This window comes from Scardinius erythrophthalmus (assembly GCF_964197995.2).
Source record: "Scardinius erythrophthalmus genome assembly, chromosome: 14".
Classification (NCBI taxonomy): Eukaryota; Metazoa; Chordata; class Actinopteri; order Cypriniformes; family Leuciscidae; genus Scardinius; species Scardinius erythrophthalmus.
This window is the reverse complement of record NC_138234.1, coordinates 15,065,546-15,088,233: the sequence shown is the minus strand read 5'-3', so window position 1 is coordinate 15,088,233 and position 22,688 is coordinate 15,065,546. Positions and strand designations below refer to the sequence as shown.

The 22,688-nt window shown below is 36.9% G+C and overlaps 2 protein-coding genes and 1 pseudogene across 3 annotated transcripts; 2 read left to right on the top strand and 1 right to left on the bottom strand.

The window, feature by feature from the left end:
- Window positions 1–79: 79 nt before the first annotated feature.
- Window positions 80–9,214, top strand: LOC308702139 (interferon-induced protein with tetratricopeptide repeats 1-like; the record flags this gene model as incomplete). Its single annotated transcript, XM_081384806.1, has 4 exons — window positions 80–111; window positions 1,307–1,855; window positions 2,054–2,270; window positions 9,119–9,214. The coding sequence occupies 4 exons, from the start codon at window positions 80–82 to the stop codon at window positions 9,212–9,214; spliced, it is 894 nt and encodes a 297-aa protein (XP_081240932.1).
- Window positions 9,215–9,301: 87 nt separating this feature from the next.
- On the bottom strand, window positions 9,302–12,931 carry LOC308702138 (monocarboxylate transporter 12-B-like; annotated as a pseudogene). The gene is made up of 4 exons: window positions 12,913–12,931; window positions 10,609–11,550; window positions 9,622–9,882; window positions 9,302–9,438 (listed from the first exon to the last, which is right to left on the bottom strand). The product of its transcript is annotated as a monocarboxylate transporter 12-B-like (transcript).
- Window positions 12,932–15,130: 2,199 nt separating this feature from the next.
- Window positions 15,131–21,726, top strand: LOC308702137 (uncharacterized protein; the record flags this gene model as incomplete). The annotated part of the gene is made up of 4 exons (XM_081384805.1): window positions 15,131–19,210; window positions 20,123–20,288; window positions 21,042–21,322; window positions 21,697–21,726. The coding sequence occupies exons 1-4, from the start codon at window positions 18,998–19,000 to the stop codon at window positions 21,724–21,726; spliced, it is 690 nt and encodes a 229-aa protein (XP_081240931.1). The 5' UTR covers window positions 15,131–18,997.
- Between the last annotated feature and the right edge of the window lie 962 nt (window positions 21,727–22,688).

The following is a 22,688-nucleotide window of genomic DNA, read 5'->3' as shown; positions in this document are numbered from 1 at the left end:
ACACAAGGAGTGACAAAAAAGAAGAGATAGAAATGAGGGTGCTCATTGGGCACCTTGCGATAAGGAAAAGGTATAAGACATGAGGACTGGGAATGGTAAGATGTCCAGATGGTCAGCTGGCATCTGTTGCTTGTCAATAAAGTTAATTCTTCTGAGACCTGGAACTTCGACTCTGAAAGATTTCTTTGAGACCCGAACCAAAAAGACTTTGAATTTGCCACAACATCGACAACTGGCTTCGAGTTTTCTAGCCCTAACTTGCTCCCCTGACTAACTTTCCCCTCTTTCACCCTCTGTTACTGGCGTGAGCAAAATTATCTCGAATCATCAAGAAAATGATTGAGAGTTCAGTTGATTACTCAATATGTCATGAGACAATTCAAGACAGTAAATTTTTGATATTGTCATGGTCAGCACTTCAGAACTTTCAATGGACACAATTTTGGTACAATTTGTTCAAATGTTAGAGTGTTAGGCCTAAAAGGGAAGTAAGGTTTAGATGTTAGAATCACGGTCAGTTTAAAAGATAGTTCTTTTATCTTATCTATTAAAAATTCATCACACTAACATTAACAAATCTTAATAAATACTGTAACAAATGTATTGCTCGTTGTTAGTTCATGTTTATTGTTAAGTGTTACCAAATGTTTTATATAATATGGTAAATATGTAAATCAATTCAACCATCTGAACAGCCAGCTAGAAATAAAGTAGGTCACGCCCACATGATCTCATTAATATCAAATGATTAAAACATGTCTGGAATATATGATCTAATAATTATCCATAACACTTGAAATCTGCATCTAAAGAGTTTATGCTTGAGGAAGAAGGCAGGCTCTGGACTTTATCACTGTCATTACGTAAACTACACTTCATTGAAGTAAAAAACGAAACCTTAGACAGAATAGAAACTAGAGAAGAATCCTTAGCTGACGTGTTTAATGACTGTTCCAGTAGATTAGAAGATGGTTTTATGAGTGTGATCATTATAAATACAGAACAATCTCTCAGCAACTCACACAAAGCTCAAATCAGCATTGCTAGAAGGAACATCTCAAACCAGACCACCTCTAACCATTATTATGGAGTAAGTACTTTTCCAATAAAGATGTGAAAAAAATCTAGTTTAATGTAGGAATTTAAAGTGATTTACCAGACTAAACTCAAGATTGTGTAAAAATGTTGTGGCTTAGTTGAAATTGTTGATCATCTGTCCCATGACTCCTACGACATATTTGTATGTAAACCAAAACACAGCTTTTGTAACTCTTCATTAATAGATCTTTATTTCTGAATGTGTCAGTAAATCTAGTCTAAAACAACGTCTTGAGAGGCTGGAGTGCCACTTCACCTGGGATCTGGAGTGCAGTACAAATGAACTCAAGGATTTACTGAGCAAGCTGAATTATGTGGACCAGGAAACATGCACTTGGCCGGTTCACTATTACAACCTGCTGGGCTACATCCATCAGACTCTTGGCTCCAACACAGAGGCAGTGAAGCACCTGCACAAAGCAGAAAGTGTGATCCAGGAACAGGGAACAGAAGAGGCAGGAGTCCAGCTTCTGGTCAATAAAGCAAACCTGGCTTGGGTCTACTTCCATTTGGCAGAGATGGATAAGAGCAAAGGATATCTAGAAGAGGTGGAGAGGCTTCAGCGAATGCATCCTGCTCCACCTGGATGCACTTTACACCCTGAAGTCAGTGGAGAAAAGGCCTGGACGCTGGTGAAGTTTGACATGTCCAAGAAGCGGCAGGCGATTGATTACTTTAAGATGGCTCTAAATGCAGAACCAGATAGGAAGGAATGGCACAAAGGACTTGCCATAGCCATGAACATGGAATTTGCACAGTCTGAATTCACTCTAGATGAGATTGTAGAGCAACTGAAAATTGCACATGAAAATGAACCAAATAGTTTGTTACTTTATTCTCATTATTTACTAAAACTGTGCAAACAGAAAAAGGTGTGCATTGAAAGGGAGATACAAGGTTTACTAGAAAGATCTCTTGAAACTGAAAACCTGGAGAGTTTTCATGTTATTCTCAGGTATTATAGTGAACAAGGTTCTTTAGATAAAGCTATTCGAATAGCAGAGAAGGCTCATGAAAAGTTCCCCACTTCAGTTAAAGCGTTGAAACAATTGGCAGACTGCTACAAATGGAAGGTTTACAACATGAACGACAGCGAGGAAAGGGAGATTTTGGCTAGGAAATCCATTAAGCTCTTTGAGGAGGATCTTAGATATTACCCTCACTCATACAAAGTAAAGATAGACCTTGCATCGCTGCATTGTTACACACATGAAATTGAGAAGGCAGATGAGATTTACAAGAATCTCCTGTCAGAGGAAAATGATATTTCTCCTCATAGACAGCAGCACTTATTTTATAGTTATGCCCAACATCTAAATCATAATAAATCACAATCCAGAGATTCAGTCTCCTTTTACATGAAAGCAGCAGAAATCCAAGTAATGACAGAATGCAAACAAAAGAGTATAAAAGTCCTTAAAAGCATTATGAGGAGGGGCAGAGACCCTCACTGTATGGAAATTCAGCATTTTCTGGAGGGAATTAAAGCTTCTGATTAAAATGTGCTCTAACACATCAGGCAAGGTATGAACAATGTCCCAACGTCATACATCAATCCTCAAAAATCATTATGGAGGATCTTTAAATTTCACTCAATGCAGAAACCATAATGAAGAAATGGGACAACTATCTTAATTCCCAATCTCTAGTCAATATACTGTATTCAGTGTTATATTTGTTGTGTTAATGGACTGTATATTCCAATACCTGTTCATTGTTTCCATTGATGTAAAAAAAAATTCTGGGATCATATGCTTATTGCATCTAGTTATAACTATTGCTCACATATGAGACAGAAAACCCTTTCGCAACTGCTTTCCTTTGAGACTTTCATTTCTGAAATGTGGATATACAGATGTGTTGCTTAAAGTAGCTACATGTTTCAAATACAAGAATAAACATGTCTCTCTTTCATTTCTGTTTAGTTTTTTAGTTTGTTGATAAGATTTACTTGACCTGCTCAGTTGATTTTGCAACTTAGTTTTCAGTGTGCAGTAACATACAAATTAAAACCTTTTTCTTACAGTGTCTCAAAAGTTGAGTGCATTTTAAACATGATTTTTCTGTTTTCCATTTTCTTAAGGAAACTTTGAAGCTTGCCAGTGGAAAGGCTGATGATACATTGTGACAAATTGAATGTTATTTACTGTAAACAGAACAGTTACAAGTCACTTTCAAATAAATGTGTATTGTTGAGAATCACAAGGTATTTAATGTATTTTCTAAAAATGTAAAAAAGAAATTAAAATTGTTTCCCTTCTTGTCAAAAACCCATAATTCCTATCAAAGGCACAGTATTCATGAGCTACAGGCTATCTGATACTGCTTACATATACACTGTAAAAACTAAAGGAGCCTCAAGTATCCTGTTGGATACTCAAGGAACTTCAAAATGTAATTTTGGTGCCTCAAAGCTCTTTTTCCTATAGTAGGGTTACTGGAGGAGCATTGACAATCTTTGAGGTTCTTGCTGGAACTTATGGGATCCTTTAAGCACTTTGTATTTACTTCAGAGGTTCTGGAGTCACCTTTTCATTACCATGAGACCCTGAAGTGCTTTGGGGGAAAATAGAGGAACTTGAATGCGATAAAAGGGTTATTGGAAGATCTTTTAACATTTAAGTGGTTCCTGGAAGATCTCTTATGTTAAAGCCAGCATCTGGAGGAACCCAATGGTTCAGTGAGGCCAGAATTAGATTATTATTCTATTATTATTATTATTATTATCCTATTATTATAATTATTATAGGCTACTTAAGTTTGATTCAGTATACATACCCAGGTGAAAAAGACGTACTATTAAATGTATTAAAAATGTACTTGAGTGTGTTTTTAGTAGACCTACAATACAAATATACTTTAATGCATTTTTAATACATTTAACAGTAACCTAGTCTTTTTCACTTGGGTAGCTTACATATATTTAGTATAGGCCTATTTTATTAAGTCATTTAAACCTTAAACAACAACACTAAATAATAATAATATTATATAGGAGAAGCAGGAGGAGAGAAGTTTTATTCAGTCACGAAACTGCTGCTATTCCTCTGCTGTCGTCGCTTCAGTGATGCTCGCGCTGCTCGCGCGCAACAAAGCTCAGCTGATCGACGTCATCGGTTTGAAAGTAACGGCTCCTCTCTCATCAAAGCTTCCGCCGTTTGTTCGGCTCTCCATTACAAGGTTTGTAAACTCGCCAAATAAATATACAGTCTACTCACTATATATTTAAACACACATATATATAAACTAAATTTATTATACATTACTACGTTTTTACAGTGTTTACCACTCGTTTATTGCACAGTATCTGGTTTTAGCCGCGATGCTAACTAACTTACGTTGATCTAATGAACAAATGGAAATGATTGACTTATTGTCTTAGATTGATTTAGTCATTCAATTCAACATATTTTGTACAACTGTGTCTTCAAATTGCTGATATAGCCTAACTAATTTAGAAAATTCTCTGATTCTTGGCGTTTGTTATGAATAACAAAAACAGGTTATAGTTTGCTCTGTTTTTGTTTAGCCTAATGTTAACTTTACTTACTACAGGTGCCCTCATTCTCTCAAATACCATTTTAAAGCCATTTACTGGTCAATAAATATTATGTTGTGAATAATCAGCTTTGTTCTTTTGTTTCCCCAGAACAACCATTACATTTCTAAAATAATCTGAACATTTCAGTGGCAACATTGAATTACAGTAAGTTACCTGCACCACATGCTGTACTTTATTACTATGAACTTTCTCTGTGTGCAATTGTATTGTTTGACTGTGTACTTGTGTTTTTTAATCAGTTACTCTCTGAAAATCTTTTCTCATGATCTCAAATCTCATTCATGTTACTCAGAAAAATAATATCACAGGTTTGATTCACAAAAAATGCTATAGACATTTTAACTCTGAATTATAACTTCAAGTTTAGTCTTTTTCAACAAAAAAATAAATAAAAAAAAGGAAAAAGCTATTAGGCTTCAGAAGACTTGCAACACAACCCATAACACATGAGTTGTGAACTCATTGATTATTTTTAGGATCTTTTCTGGGACATTTTTGGAGCTTAACCATTTTTACATAAATTGTTGCATTGAATTGAACTAGACAAGTGTGCATAAGAATGGTTTCATGAATGATTTACACATTTGTTTTCTTCTTGTGTTTCATGCAGTGAAACTGAATGGTGACTGGGGCTGCATTATGCCTGAGATCTGCTTTTGGGTTCCACAGACAGAAAGTCAAACAGGTTCGGACCGTCACAAGGCTGAGGAAATTATTTCAATTTCACAACTATCACTTTAATAACATTACTAACAGTAAATTTTGTACTTTGCAGGGATCTCAGTAAGCTGAAATACAAGTTTGAACAAGAATAAAAATCCTCCTGTAGACCTGAAAATCATTGAAGTGTCCGGACCATCCACCAGAACAGAGGAAAAACAAACGGAAAACGATGCTGTACCTTTTCACTTTTCCAACTCTTTAAGTACCTCACACCAACTTGGTCCCATAGTGACATTTTTGACCACAAACGAAATTGCTGATCGTGTGGATTCTTAATGACTGGAATTCACCAGTGAACATTCACAGAACAACAGATCATTTTACTGCACCTTAACTCTGTTTCCGGGTCGAAGCCTCTACTTCTACTTCCTCTATCTTGTTTCATGAGAATACTCAACAACCATTTATGAACACTGTTGATTCAAGTCACACATTTAAGCTTTTCAAAAGCCATAGTGTACATTACAGTCTCCAGTCTAACGGCATCCCAGACTTAAACATTTTATGATTCAAAATAGCTGAATAACTAACAATCTGAGATTTCAGTATAGAGATAAAGGTTACAGCACAATGAGTGTATAGCACTGTTGTTTGTTTTTGGCATCTGATAGAGCTTTTGGACTTGGAAACAGTGATGTCAGACTTACCATCGGACTGAAACACAAATGTTTTAAAGTTAAGTATGATGGACATTTTTAATTTGTTCAAATGTAATTTTATTTACATTGATTTATTTCGTGGAACATATGTGTTTCCATGCATTTTGTTGAGATGTCTTTTCTTGTTTATCTATTGTATACATGGTTGATTATTCATGTTGCTTATGTATTATACTATTTTTTTGTGTATTCATTGATATTAATCTGTAGTTAGCTTTTTTCCCCATGTGCATGGAAGTGTATGTATAAAAATGAATATCAAATATGTAATAAACAATTCTTATTTTGTATTTGGTTCAATTTGTTTATTATAATAGATGTCAAAGGTAACCATAGTAACAACATGAAATTAAATATTTAAAAAAAATGAAATTTGGTTCCTGGAGGCACCCAAAGTGGTTCCACACAGTGCCTAATATAAGAGTTCCTCAGGAAACCTGTGTGGTTCCTCAGAGAACCGGCCCTTTTTAAAGGGTGCCTAGAGGATCTACAGACGGTTCCGCCGGTGTGGCAAAGTGAAGAACCCCAAAAGGTTCCTCCAGGCACCTTTTATTTTTACAGTGTAGTATCTAATATTATTCTTGTTTCCTTGGTAATGATTTAGCCATATTTTTCAAGAGTCTAAAGTCCAAAGAAAGCTCTGTTGATTGATGCAGAATTAAAGGCCCGTTCACACCAAGCACGATAACTATAAAGATAACGATAAAGATAACTATATATGCGTCCACACCAACGACCGATAACAGTCTTTTTATTCTAAGCACGCGCGCGCCCGGATGATCCAGATCCATTTTAAATGCGCGAGACCTTTAAATTAGAATGGATTCTGATTGGCTGTCAGTGTTTTATCGTTCGACAGCTGGAAAAAAATCGTTCTGAAAGTGATCCCAACGATATCGTTCCTCATATCTTTATCGTTATAGTTGTGGTGTGAACTCTGTTATTCTTTAATATGGAGAACGATTTTTAGAATTATATCTTTATCGTTATCTTAAAGGCCCGTTCACACCAAGCACGATAACTATAAAGATAACGATAAAGATAACTATATATGCGTCCACATCAACGACCGATAACGGTCTTTTTATTCTAAGCACGCGCGCGCCCGGATGATCCAGATCCATTTTAAATGCGCGAGACCTTTAAATTAGAGTGGATTCTGATTGGCTGTCAGTGTTTTATCGTTCGACAGCTGGAAAAAAATCGTTCTGAAAGTGATCCCAATGATATCGTTCCTCATATCTTTATCGTTATAGTTGTGGTGTGAACTCTGTTATTCTTTAATATGGAGAACGATTTTTAGAATTATATCTTTATCGTTATCTTTATAGTTATCGTCCTTGGTGTGACGGGCCTTTATAGTTATCGTCCTTGGTGTGAACGGGCCTTAAGGAAAGCTCTATAGGGCTTGGGCGTCGTGACGTCATACTTGGCGTGGCGGCCATGTTGATGGCCTCGCGAATGTAAACATACAGCAAGTCGAACGAGGAGAAGCAGAGTTGGGAGAAAGAAAAAAGATGTTAAAATCCCGAAAAGGATGTGGAATTTACCGGGATACGTTAAATAGGGAAACCAGGGACCAGTAAGTTATGTGGACAAATTTTCCTGTAAAATATCCCGTATTTTAATAACTTACTATCGTAACATTAATGTTAGCCCTTTCATCAGACCTGTCAGTCTTTGTACTGTTGTCCTGTTGCTACCCCCTTGCCCTTCCAGAAAAACAGATGTTTTCAAAGCATCGTTTTGCTTACTTGAAGGCAACCTTAGCGTGATATTGGCCTTTTTAAGATAACAGCGTGGTTGTTGTGAGAGCACGATTTCACGCCAATCTGTAAGCAAAGTCACGTTAGACCTAGCTTCACAACTCGCTTAGTTAATGCTGCAGTTTTGCAGAGGGATAGCAACAGAAAGATGAATGTTGAAATTGTCATTTTTCGGGATATTTTATAGGAAAATACTAAAACGGGAAGACAGCGGGAAAAGAGCTCAAATACGTGAGAAACCCGGAAAAAACGGGAGGGTTGACAGCTACTAACTACACTTTTTTTGCCGATTTTGTCCACATACTGGTCCCTGGCTTCCCTATTTAACGTATCCCGGTAAATTCCACATCCTTTTCGGGATTTTAACATCTTTTTTCTTTCTCCCAACTCTGCTTCTCCTCGTTCGACTTGCTGTATGTTTACATTCGCGAGGCCATCAACATGGCCGCCACGCCAAGTATGACGTCACGACGCCCAAGCCCTATTTAACACATTTGGCATATTTAAAACATTACAACATTCAGCAGAATTCTGCATAAAACATTCAGTAGAATTCAAAACATTCCCCCCCCAAAAAAAAATCAACATAGAAAATGTGGAAATAAAAGAAGCAGATTTGATTTCATCTGGTCCACGAGCTATCATATTGATAGCAGCACTAAAATCAATAACACTTTTTTGACACTGAATAGGGTGACATTTGATTTGAGTGTTTTAAGGCCAATGAGCTTGACTATTTGAAAACAGTAGTGCATGTAGCTGTACACACTACTATTCAAAAGGTTGGGATCACTTTTATTCAGCACAGGAACATTAAATTGATTAAAAGTGACAGTGAAGGCATTTATAATGTTACAAATGATTTATATTTCTGAACCAATGATGTTCTTTTAAACTTCCTATTCATTAAAGAATCCTAAAAAAACTGTTTCACAGTTTCCACAAAAAAAAAGCAGCACAACTGTTTTCAACAAATAGGTGAGCATTAGAGGCTTTTTGTTAAAAACCTTAAAATATTACAGACCCCAAACATTTGAATGGTAGTGTACATTATAAATACTTTGAACTGTGAATAAAGCAGTATACATGTAACTACTTGGCAAAGGACATTGTTCATTTATCTGACCAGCCAATCAGATATCAGCTTGAGAGACACGTTACAATATCAAATGAGTATCAAATATGAAACACTTTCTTTTTTAGCAAACTCATTAAAATATTTGGAACAATGACAGAAGTTACTCTCAAGCACAAAATGTCACCTTTTTAAATCACCAAATTCTAAATAAAATCCTGTCTTTTGGCAGTAGAGCCGTGAGTTTGAGCATGTGTTTGTGGCAGTCCATCTGACGGATGAGAGCTTTGGATCAGAAACACAGAATAAACTCTCATATAACCCTGTTTAATTCCAGAGGAGGCACTTTCATGTTTCTTGACAGCAATATTGCTGTAATTTTCTGCTGCTTTAGAAATCTCCAGTACCTGGTTGTGAGTCAGTTTAAGCAAGAGCTCCCTCTAGTGCAGCGGATGATCACTCTCACAGCAGCCAGAATCACAGCACTGCAGATCAGAGAGACTCCACTGAGGAAGAATGTAGATGTGTAGGAGCCTGTCTGATCCAATAGCCAACCTGAGAGAGAAATTTCACAAAACACTCTGATTTAGTTAAATATACTGCAGGCACATACAAGTGAATAAGCAACAGTATGTGTAAACAGTAACTCCGTAACTACAGTAACTTGTGTGATTGATTCTTGGCATGTATTGGAAAGTTTGTGAGCGTGAAAGAGAGAGTGGGTAAATCTTCTTTGACCTCCAATAGGTGGGCTGATGAGGTAGGGGATGGCGTGGAGGAAGTAAACAACTCCCAGAGCTGAGGTCAGTTGGGTGGAGCTGACAGTGTCCGAGGTCACCACAGGAATAAGTGCCACGTAAGCTCCGTCAAAGTAGCCGTAGATGAGAGAAAAGGGGACGAGGAGGGAAAAACCACTGCAGCAGAGGCAGAAAGAGACAGCTCAGCCCTTCTGATCCCACAGCCAGCATGTAACTCACCACCCTATATGGCCTCAAACACCTAAACATAAACACACACAAGATACAGATCAAACCGCAGAGTTAGATGGGAATCGTTAAGAATTACAGTAATAAACAGTTCCATTAACAGTATTTTTAGTACGTTCAAGGAATTAATAAAAAAAGAGAAGATATTTTTAACAATACGGTAAAAACATTTTTAGAATACGTGTTTGTTCAAGCTTCTAATGACATTTCAGTGCTTTTGTCCTTTTTCATTTGTCGTTGGTTGATACATTGGTTGATAAAGTGAGATTAAGTACATAAAGTATATTTGTGCTAATTAACATATTTAAATATTGCAGGTTTGAGTAATAAACTGAGTTTGCATTTCACCGTTTTTATTCATTTTAAGGAATACTGAATCTGTTTTTGTGCAAGTGAGATGAGTAAATGCATGTTTAAATGTATTTTGCAATTTCTCTCAAAATGGGGACAAGAGAGGCGTCAGTCAATAAATGGGAAAACTTGCATTAATTATTTGACAAAGTAACTTACTTGGGAAAAGTAATTGATTACTTGTAATGTGTTATCCCAGCACAGTACATTAGTAGACATGAATGTGATTTTAAAGATAGATTACAGTACCACAAATTGAATTAAATGTCTACCTCCACAGGTTCTATGAAGTAAACCGATGTCGGTTTAGATGCGTAGATGTAACTCTCAAATATTGCAATTTACGAGAAAATAAGAAAAAAAAATTTTTCACAACAACCGTACTTACTTTCTATCAGCAATCCATCCGAAAGTGATAGTTCCGACAATCCATGACACTCCAAGTATGGACATAAGTAATGCTGCCTGTTGAGGGCTGACGCCTGCGCTCAGTGAATATGGTACAAGATACACAAATGGCACACTGCAACCGTATGCAAGGAACAGGAAGGACACCAACAGCAACAGGAAGTCTGGTATCAACAGGAAGGAATATTCTCTCAGTACGAGTTTCCTTATGATAGACCATACATTTTCCTTGGACTCCTTCAGTATGTTTGTGTTTACCACCTTTGATTGTGCCAGAGTGGTGTGGTTAGTGTTTGCTTCAGATTTTGATTCTGGGATAGCTGGCAAGTCATCTGATTGTATTAAAGCTGGGACTGAGATGTTCCGTTCATCTGCGCTTCCGTTCACGGTCTCTGAGTCTTCAGAGAGATCCTGTCTATGGTTTAGCCCTTCATCGGAGTGTGTATGCTTTGCATCAGAGGGCCCTGACTTATCTGCCTCCATCTGTTCTTTTCCATGTTGTCAGCTTGTTCTTTCCACCCTCTGTCTTTCATCATTTTATCCGTATCCATATGTTTTACCTCCACTGATCTCTGTTCCTGTGCACTCAATTCAACATTGAGGACTCCATCAGCAAGTTTCACATTCAGCAAATCAACCTTTTTGTTACCCTCCAAGTCCATCTCCTTCTGCCTCCCTCTTTGGCCTTCCAAAGGCCTCATAAGGGCTCCACAGACACACAGGTGAGACACCAAACCCCCCAGAATGAGCAGCGCACCCCTCCAGGAGAAGAACTCAATGAGGAGCTGCACAGCCGGTGCTAGTATGAAGGTTCCAATGCCGCTGCCGGACATGGCGATCCCGTAAGCCAGCGCTTTTCTCTCGCTGAAGTAAGAACCCACCATGGTGATTGCAGGAGTGTAGCTGAGAGCAAATCCCAAACCTGTGCAGAAAATCAGGAAGGCTAGTATTCAAGACTACAGATATGCATGGCTAGTTTGTTGTAAATTAAAGGTACACTATGTACACTATGTTCAAAATTAACAGTAGCAGGAAATATTGTTTTTGTAAATGAACATGAGTGAAAAATATATAATTCAAGTAACTTACAGCGAGCTTACCTCAAGAACCTTGAGCATCACTGGCGTGATTCGGCGCGAATCATCTCCTCCCTGGTAAAGAGGTGGTTTTCACGAACAGTTTTGACGCGTTAAGGTAGGCCTATACATGTTTTATTTTCAACAATATAGTAAAAACAAAATAGTTGCTGTCGTTAACAGACTTTTATCTACTAACGTTACTGAACTGACTGGAACTGGATTATGTTCACTCAAAAGTCACCTTATTGGTTGGTTCAGTTCGACTAGCTAATTTAAATAACGGTTGCGTTATAAAAATAACACATTAAAGTGTGTAAGCACATCAGTCTACTCATATTGTGTTAAATGCTTTGAGTAAATACCCAAGTTGTGTAAACTTTAAACTACACATGGATATGTGTAAAATAGATTATTTTTTTATACACAGTTTTAGTTAATATTGACACAAAATGTGTAAATTAGAGTGTTACACATAATTTGTGTAATTTTTCTACACATTCCTTCTAAGAGTGTAGGCATTATTGTCCGACTCCAGGTCGAAATGAACACCGTTACTGAGAGTTTCTGATATTATCATCATTCCGTGAGATGAAATTGTCCTGAGAGACTGAGCGTGGACTCATGAAGCTCCGCCCCCTATGCCGTGCAGCAGCAGCTTATTTGCATTTAAAGGGTACACACTAAAACAGCACGTTTTTCTGAGCCCCAAAAAATGACAATTTAAACATGCTGTAAAAAAATGATCTGTTGGGTATTTTGAGCTAAAACTTCACATACACACTCTGGGGACATCAGAGACTTATTTTACATCTTGTGAAAAGGGGCATAATAGGTCCCCTTTAAGGTTTACTTTTTGTGTGAAACTAATGCCCGCACTGATCACATGTGTGTGGCTTCACTCCAGTGTGGATCTTCATGTGTTCGTTAAAGGGATTTTTCTGTGCAAAACTCTTCCCACACTGATCACATGTGTGCGGCTTCTCTCCAGTGTGGATTTTCATGTGATTTATAAGGGTTTGTTTTTGTGCAAAACTCTTCCCACACTGATCACATGTGTGCAGCTTCTCTCCAGTATGAGCACTCATGTGACGTTTAAGACTTTTTTTGTGTGGGAAACTCTTTCCTACTCTTCTTTTCGGTGAGCAACTCAAAGATTTGTCCAGTTTTGACATGATGTTTCTCCTCCACTTAATTCAGTTGTTCACTCTCCGCTTTCTCCTCCATCAGGTCTAAAATTAAAGATAAAAAGGTTTAATTTTAAGTAAAAAAATTAAAAGACAGAAATGTGAAGGGAAAAGACAAAAATGATAATAGCAGATAGTAGACAATTTCTATACAAAAATATGATAGTTTTGATGAATGTTTATAAATTAATTATATGCCCATGGAGCTTGAATAGGCTAATTCATTATAATAATACTCTTCCAAATATTGTTTTTAAAGCTAGGAATGCACAAGTGTGAATATGTGAGTGCAAAAACCGATCAGGCAGAGTGTTTCCATACAAAGAAATACAGAAAACAGAAAAAAGTGAGGAATGGAGATATCATAGATTATGTCTATAATGTAAAAGTATTGAATTAGTAGATTACTAAATAATGAATAAATACAAGTTCAATATTCATTAAGGATGCACCGAAATTTCGACCACAGAAAATTGCATTTTCGATTTTTGTCCAAACTTAACATCAGAATCAGCACAATCATTTCCATTAGCCTACCCTTCAAATTGCGCATGTTTTAATGGAAATACGTCGATTTCGCAAAAACTCCAATTTATCGTAAAAATGTTTTTGCGTGAGGTGGTTTTTCAGGCAATTTGAAAAATAAACATTTCACAAAACTGCAATGGAAACAGTTTTTGCGCATTTACAGGTCACCTGACGTCAGGGACGGACTGGGGCTAAAAAAACAGCCCTGGACTTTCTCCCAAATAGGCCCATCATCCGGCCATTCGCCTCTAGCCGGGACAGACACTAGCCAGGATGTCCTGATACTATGCCACAATACTGTAGCCTATCAGATAGGTATTCACAGCAAGTAACATCTCAAAACCAATGATGATAATTGGGGTTGTGTTTATTAATGAAGCCTCAGCCTTCAAATAAAAACAAAAAATGTACAATGCCATAAAAAACAAATAATGAAATGTCACTGGCTACAGAAACCCCAAATTACACAAACTTGTAATTATAAAACATATAGTTAGGCTACTATATACCAGGGGTCTCCAACCTTTTTGTGTGGCTACCTCAAGGGATAAAATAATCTAGAAGGATTTTTTATTTGTTATACTCCAATATTTATTATACATAACATGGTGAAGCTTTTTTACTTTTCACCATCATATGGGAAAAAATAAAATATCTTGATATTCTGGTTCAGACTTAAAAGCGTTTAAAAAGAAATCCTGAAAATGTATTGATTTTTTTGTTGATTTTCTATAAACCTATTGTACGTGTTATCAAAAACAGTAGCCCAAACATTTAGTATAAATATAAATGAAAAAAAATAAAAAAAAAATAAACTGCCATAACTTCTAAACAAAAACATTACTGCATTACATTTAATACATTTATACATTACTGTATTAATATAACAGCATTTTTTATATGAATACAGGCACATTTCTGCCAAAAAAGTTTGTTTTACTAAAGTTAATTCATAGGTTTTGGTGTGAAATGTCTAACTGGTTTGTTCTCGGAACAATGTTTCACCTGTTTTTTTTTTTTTTTGTTTGTTTGTTTTTTTTGTCAATATATCAGCGCCGTTTCATCTGGCTTTTTACAAGCTTAAATCACATAGTCATTTGTGGTTTATAATAGATATAGAGAATTCCGCGCTGAATTGAAATGCTTCTCAGTGGATCGCACAGCTCTGTGTAATAATGTTCGCGTGATCGAGATCAGCTTTGGCCGCGATCGCTGTTTTTTGGGCCGAGCTGCTCAGATCAAACAAGTTTTGTTCCGCTTTTTGAGCGTTTGCCATTTGATGTTTCTCATACGCAACGCAAATGACAGCGTACAATCAAAGAGAGTTTGAATTTTGTAGAGGCAAAAGTTCAAATTGAAACGTTTAGTTGAAAAGGTCGCAAAATTATGCCATTTATTCGAAGTCTGGAACCCCGACGGCAAGTTAGGGCTATTTATAGAATGTGTTTAGCGGGCAACTCACAGGCACCACGTTGGAGAACACTGCTATTCAAATATAATGTAAGCAAATTTAAAAGTGCAGCCTTATAAAACTAACTTTCTGTCAGTGATATAGGCCGACTCTTCTTCCTCAGTTATTGTTTTTTACACGAAGCATAAGTGATCATATTAGTGCCCCTGCTGTTGGCTGTTAATACTGCTTTAAGACTTTTTTTTGTTTTTTGTTTTTTTTTGTGCCGACGGCCCTCGGTTGGACGGCCGTTCTGGACTTTTCCAGAACGCACAGATTGTCAATCCGTCCCTGCCTGACGTAGATGACGCAGTATGTTTGGACAGAATACAAGGCAGAGTTATTTATTAAATTCATAAAAGACAAAAGAATTACAGGAATACTGGATTCTAAACCTCAAAGAAATGCTACAATCAAGACCTTGAAGCAGATATGAGGGAGAAACATCAGCCGTTCCAAGTAAGGGTCTTTCCTTACCATTAATGCTTGGATAACACACCTCTCCTTCTTTTAATAATAATAATAATGTTGATTTCATACATTTTCGTCTTGCAACGGTTCACAATGTGAAGTTTATGCAACAATAACACTCTAACTATTCAGAAAACATTTCTTACCCTAATATCTTTATCTTCAAATCGCGTTCTCCTTCTTCTTAGGTAAATCCAATGTAAGCTCAGAGCGTGTCTTCCAAACTCAAAGAAAAGCAGAGGAATGATGAAGTTTGGTGCTTTGTTTTTGAGGTAATAAGGGCGTTTATGTGGACGATTTGCACGCGCCTAAGAGGCTACATATTTTTGGTTTCATACAAATTACTTAAACAGTGAATATTTGTTTTCGTTTTGAATCAGGTAATTTAAAAGTACACACTTAAATGTTTATAAAGATAATATATTGCTCATATATGTGTGACAAGTATTAGCTGAGTTTTGTTTCAGTTTATAGACGTGCTCCGGAAAAAAAAGTTCACGGAGACGGAGAGGCAGCACACCCTGTTTATTTTCTTTCTTTTACAAAAGCACAATGTTTTGTTTTGATTGCAAGTGGGCACATACAAAAGTACACATCTTACAGATTATTTTTTCATTTTTTTTTTTTTTTTTTTTTTTCTGTATGACCATAAATGATGGAGTAATTTAAGTCTATTGTGCTACTAGTGAAGAAAATCCAGCAAAACGCACCGGCATGTTTGTCGCAACAAAGAGAAACTTAACAAGAGCAACTTAATTTACATTTAAACAGGATAAAAGGCTTAAGATTTGGATGTTCTGGGTTAATTCTGACGCCAGTGAACCCAAGGTGATTCGTGTGCCTTGCCATTGCTATAATATTCAACCCAGTCTCACGGCAGTTCGTGACATAGTCACGAAATTTAATCTATTGATTCGTGTTCGTGGACACGATTTTCCCCATTTTTTCGTGTCACACAGCACGACTTTCAATCTAATGTATTTCAATGGGACGTATTTTTCGTGCCTGCACCACGTTTTTCTTTCGAGAGCACAGTATTGTTTTTTTTCTCAATTGTTATTCATTTTGCAAACTTTAAGAGCTACATTACTCAATATTTAATCAATAGATTTTAATCCTCGTTTTTATTGCTTTATATTCGGTAGGCTACTCAACATTAATCTATTTATTCGTGTCCAAGGGCACAAATATCCTTATTTTTTTCGTGTCACTCAGCACGACATTCAATGTATTTCAATGGGACGTATTTTTCGTGCTTGCACGTCTTTCTTTCGAGAACACACTATTTTTTTTCTCAAATGTTTGGCTATTCCTTTTGCAAAATTTAAGGGCTACATTGCTCAACATTTAATCAGGAGATTTTAATCCTCGTTGTATTGTAGCCTATTCGGTAGGCTACTCAACACGAATTTATTCGTGTCCAAAGGCATTTCATTTTTTTCGTGTCACTCAGCACGACTTTCAATCTAATGTATTTCAATGGGGCGTATTTTTCGTGCTTGCACCACGTTTTTCTTTCGAGAGTTGTTTTTTCTCAATTGGTATTCATTTTGCCAACTTTAAGGGCTACATTACACAACATTTAATCAGGAGATTTTAATCCTTGTTTTTATTGCTTTATATTCGGTATAGGCTACTCAACATGAATCTATTTATTAGTGTCCATGGGCTCAAATTTTCTTCTTTTTTTCGTGTCATTCAGCACGACTTTCAATCCAATGTATTTCAATGGGACGTATTTTTCGTGCCTGCACCACGTTTTTTTTTCGAGAGCACCGTATTGTTTTTTCTCAATTGTTATTAATTTTGCAGACTTTAAGGGCTACATTACACAACATTTAATCAGGTGATTTTAATCCTCGTTTTTATTGCTTTATATTCGGTATAGGCTACTCAACATGAATCTATTGATTCGTGTTCATAGGCACGAATTTCCTTCTTTTTTTCGTGTCACTCAGCACGACTTTCAATCTAATGTATTTCAATGGGACGTATTTTTCGTGCCTGCACCACGTTTTTTTTCGAGAGCACGGTAGGCTATTGTTTTTTCTCAATTGTTATTAATTTTGCAGACTTTAAGGGCTACATTACTCAACATTTAATCAGGTGATTTCAATCCTCGTTTTTATTACTTTATATTCGGTATAGGCTACTCAACACAAATTGATTCGTGTCCATGGGCACGAATTTCCTTCCTTTTTTCGTGTCACTCAGCACGACTTTCAATCTAATGTATTTCAATGGGACGTCTTTTTCGTGCCTGCACCACGTTTTTCTTTCAAAACACAGTATTGTTATTTTTATTTTTTTTTGTGATTCATTTAGAAAACTTTAGGGGCTACTTTGCCCATCATTTAATCAGGAGATTTTAATCCTTGTTTTATTGCTTTTTAAATTATAATCGGTAGGCTACTCAACATTGTAAACCATCGTCAGTGCTTCCTTACATTAAAAAAATATGTATATTATTCCTGAATGCGAGTGCAAAGTTGAGTTACGGCTATTGCTTCTAAATATTCCTGTTTCTTTGCTGAAAAATACCGGTTTTCCATCGGTTTGGCGTGTCAAATCTAACAGTAACTACATTTCCCACGAGCCTTATCGACCGTTACTATGGATGACGACAGATAAAACTGAGGACCCGCCACCGATTCTCTTTTAATGATATCCTCATCTTTTTTCAACACACACGCGAAAGTGTGCTTGATAATTCAACAATACTATGTGTTATGGCCATCAGTTTTATTTGTTTCCAGTATTACCCATGATCATCAGCTTCCGTTGCTATGGAGACGGAGCCAGCCCGCCCTGTAATTGGGTGATTTCTTCAGTGATTTCTCATTGCGCTCAAACCACTTTCCAGGTAAGTTGCTAGGCTCATTCGTACGTAACGATCACGTTTTGCTATAAATAATTGATGCATTTGCCATATTAGATTCACATGATTTACACGTTAGGGCAACGAATTAAAGCCCGTCCAAGGTTTGCTCATTATCAGAAAAAAATCCTGTGAAATTAGGCTTGCTAAATGGATAGCCAACTTCAACATGCTAACTCTAACGTTAGTTATCTAAAATATGTAATTTTCTCTCGATCATCGTGGTTCACCCACAGTGTCACTGTAATGTGTCAGTAATAACAATATTATCACTTGGTCTAAACTTATACTGCACATAACGCTGCCTTTTAATCTGGGATGTCGAACCCCAGGCACATGTTACGCGCGCGCGCCTTTAAAAAAAAATTACGCGCACAGGAAATAGGAGCAACGTGAATCTGTATTTATTTATTTTAAGTATTTATAAGAAAATGGGAATCACTCACTATTAGGGTCATTAATAGGGTACATAAACACTACATAATCAACATTTTCTGTTGTTCTCCATGCAGATCCTGTCAAACACATCACCTGTCCGAACCTATAGCCACACCTGATTTCAAAACCCAAAGGCACTTTTAAGAGCCAACCTCAATCTCTTCTTTATTTTCTATATCTCACATTCTCTCTGTTCTCAATATCTATATTTCTCTCTCCATCTATCTCACAGTCTTTATCTATTGCTCGTTCTTTTCTCTCTGTCTGTCTTTGTCTACTTGTCTCTTATCCATCTTTGTCTGTCTGTCTGTCTGTCTGTCTGTCTGTATCTGACTGTTATAATGCCGGGGGGGTCTACAAAAAAGAACTGCCCTTTTTGTCAGGGCATTTTATTTTGTGCACAAAAGGTCTGTTCACACTGTAAAAAGGAGCAACCTCAGAAGCAGCGCCTCAAGAAGAAGCTTCAGAGGTTTGATGAGAAGCGAGATGAATGGGTGGTTGGTCGTAAGAAAAACCACAACATTGCATCCATCAAGGATGAAGCCAATATCCTGGTACGTACAATTTCATACATGACATTAAACTTTCCAGATCATCTAGGAAGTACATTCAGTGGTACCATTTGTTATTAAGTGAGCATGCCAGCGCAAGGTCAGAAAGACAGTATTTTTTGCCAATATAGATAAAGTTAAATTATTTTTTTCTAATGATACTTTGTCCTCCCTGTGTCATCAGAACTAATTTAAAAGTACAATTTAACTATCAAATTTGAAGGTAGATGTAATTGTGATTTTTAGTTTTTATTTTAGTGGTAGGCTAATACCCTAAAGTAAACACATCTTCACCATAACACATCACAGACCTTAATGATCTACCAGAGCAAAATTTGAACACACAGCAAATATAATTGATACTCAGGAATTCTTGAGTTCATAACAAATACAGGCATGTATTGTGACAGAATTGCAATATAATAATCAAACTTTCTTATCGAGTGGATGAGAAATAACAAATGAACTGCATTCATACTGTACTACTCAAAACAACAATGTGCACGTGTCTACTGTAAATATGTGCAGCATTCACCCATTTGGTCATGTTATCACTAAGGTTCTGCCTTTTTAAAATAAATCTTTAGATTGTCATTGTCCAGTTGCACAATGGCTACATAATCTTATCAACGTAGGTGCAAAACCCAAGCTCCTAATATTACAAAAAGTTATATTTTAACCTTATTTTCTATATATATTTGTTTTTTTTGCTTCTACTGTATGAGCCTTCCTGTTTGCACATACTTGGTTTTACAAAAGCAAAACTCACTATTAGGTTAAAAATCCTGAATGGCAGTAACCTGGATGCTGTCATTAATAATGTTATATTTTCTTAATAATTAATATTCCTAGTTATTTTTTATGTTGTTTTTCTATTTCATTAAACAGCAAAAATACACAATGTTGTCATTGCAGCTTGAGAAACTCCATGCCATTGGATACAAGCCAGTTCTGCTTCTTGGAAAGGAGACCAAAAAAAAAGAAATGAAGTGTGAAATATTAACCCCTCGCTGCACCCTCTCCGCCTATGCCCAGGACTACCTTCAGAAGATAGGTTCATTTTATGAATACCTTTGTGAAGGTGAGATGCATGCACTGTATCTTAAAGTCACAGTTCACAATTTGTGTTGAGAGCGCAAAAGATTTTATTATCTTAAAGGAGATTTAACATTGAGCTTAATTTTTTGTAAATCACAAAAATCTGGACATACTAATTGAACACATGAAATTCGCAAAGACACGTTTTGGTTACTGGGTCAATGAATTAAATGATAATATATATATATATATATATATATATATATATATATATATATATATATATATATATATATATATATATATATATATATATATATATATATATATATATATATATATTCAATAAAACAATATCAAGGACGGCGCTAAAATGTAGAGCATTACCAGAAATAACACAAAGAAAAAGAAAACAATCAAATGTTGGCTGGATACACCAAAAACTTACACTGCTACTAACTTTGAGGCATAACCCAGACTGTAAACAAACATTATACTTGTCATTTTTTGAATAGATATTATGAGCAGTTTGGGTTTTATTTTCCCGACTTAAAGATATATTGTATTGGTTATAGTCATTGGAAATCAATCAAATATATTGCAGATATCTAATACATCCAGTTGACACTCAATAGTTCTCCTGCAATCAAAAGTGCCTTCAAATCTGGTTGGGCAAAATTTGGACTAGGCCTATATGATTCAAACAGATTAAAACTTAAAACAGGTACAGATCAAGCTTATGGTTAACCTCTATGTTTTAAATAAGCAAAACACAACACTTGTTTAACTTGCACAGGTTGGACCCAGGATTCCAGTGGCAATGATGATCAGCTGATTACGCTGCATCTCACACCCTGTGACCCATTGGAGAACAAGCAACCGGAAGAAGGTGAGCAGGCGAGCCCCGTGGAGGGGCAGGTGGATCAGGCGAGCCCCGTGGAGGGGCAGGTGGAGCAGGCGAGCCCCGTGGAGGGGCAGGTGGAGCAGGCGAGCCCCGTGGAGGGGCAGGTGGAGCAGGCGAGCCCCGTGGAGGGGCAGGTGGAGCAGGCGAGCCCCGTGGAGGGGCAGGTGGAGCAGGCGAGCCCCGTGGAGGGGCAGGTGGAGCAGACGAGCCCCGTGGAGGGGCAGGTGGAGCAGACGAGCCCTGTGGAGGGGCAGGTGGAGCAGACGAGCCCTGTGGAGGGGCAGGTGGAGCAGACGAGCCCTGTGGAGGGGCAGGTGGAGCAGACGAGCCCTGTGGAGGGGCAGGTGGAGCAGACGAGCCCAATATGGAGGGGCAAGGTAATTAGAACAAATTTAAAGAGTTACAGTTTATATTTGTAAAGGCCTAAAGTGTTTGACCAATGGGTTACCTTGAATTTACTTGACTTCCAGTTTATTTCCCCCATAGAGCTTGATGCAGGTTAGGGCTCTTTTCAGCATCGACATTGCAATGTGTGCATGTGAAATAGTCACAATGCAGGATGCATGATGTCAAGTAGGGGAAATGAACTCAAACACACCATGCTATAACTTTTTTGCTGGTTGATAAATTAAAACTCACAAGGTTCTCATTTTCCATGGATAATCTGCTAGAAAAGTTGATCTGATATTACATAATTAGATGGTCTATCCGATTCTGTACTAGGGCTTTTGGAAGGAATTTTGTGAGTCTATTATAAATCTAAAAGTAAAAAAAAATGCTACTAATCGAATGCTGAAATTACTTGGCCAAAATTAAAGATTAAAGATATTAGGATAATTTGAATATTCAAAATAATTGGGAATGTCAGTGTCCCATGCACACTAAACTTGAAGGCAACATATCTCAATTTATCAGATTGCTATGAAATTTGATGAGCACATTTCATGCTCACAACCACACCACCATTTTCCCACCCCTTGCGTTCCTTGATCAAGTCAGCGAAGGATCAGCTCTTGTTGAAACAAATTAGGATTATCACAAACAGGATGGACATAAGCGAGAAAGTGAAACACGTGGAGTAAATGGAGCAACCTTAATTCAATCGCAATAAGACTACATGTACTTTACACCTATTAATACATGTACTGCCACACTTGTGCGACGTTGTGGTCTTTCAGTATTTTAAATAATAAGTTAAAGATTTATTTGGTATATGAGTAATTTTCTTTCTCCAAACCCATTGCTGTCTTCACAGGGTCAGCCAGGGGCACAGTTGCAAGTCGCAAAAAGAAAAAGTCAGGTATGTAAATAATGTTTGTTGGGTAATTATTGGTGGTTCTGATAACTGTTACCATAGCTCATTAGTCAAGCAGATTCTCTTAAAGGGTTAGTTCACCCAAAAATGAAAATTCTGTCAGTAATTACTCTCCCTCATGTTGTTCCAACATTCATGTTTACCTCGAAGCTAATACTCCCGCTAGCATACAATAGCCACATTAGCAGTTAGCTGCTGTTTGTTACACACAGTAGAGCAATAAA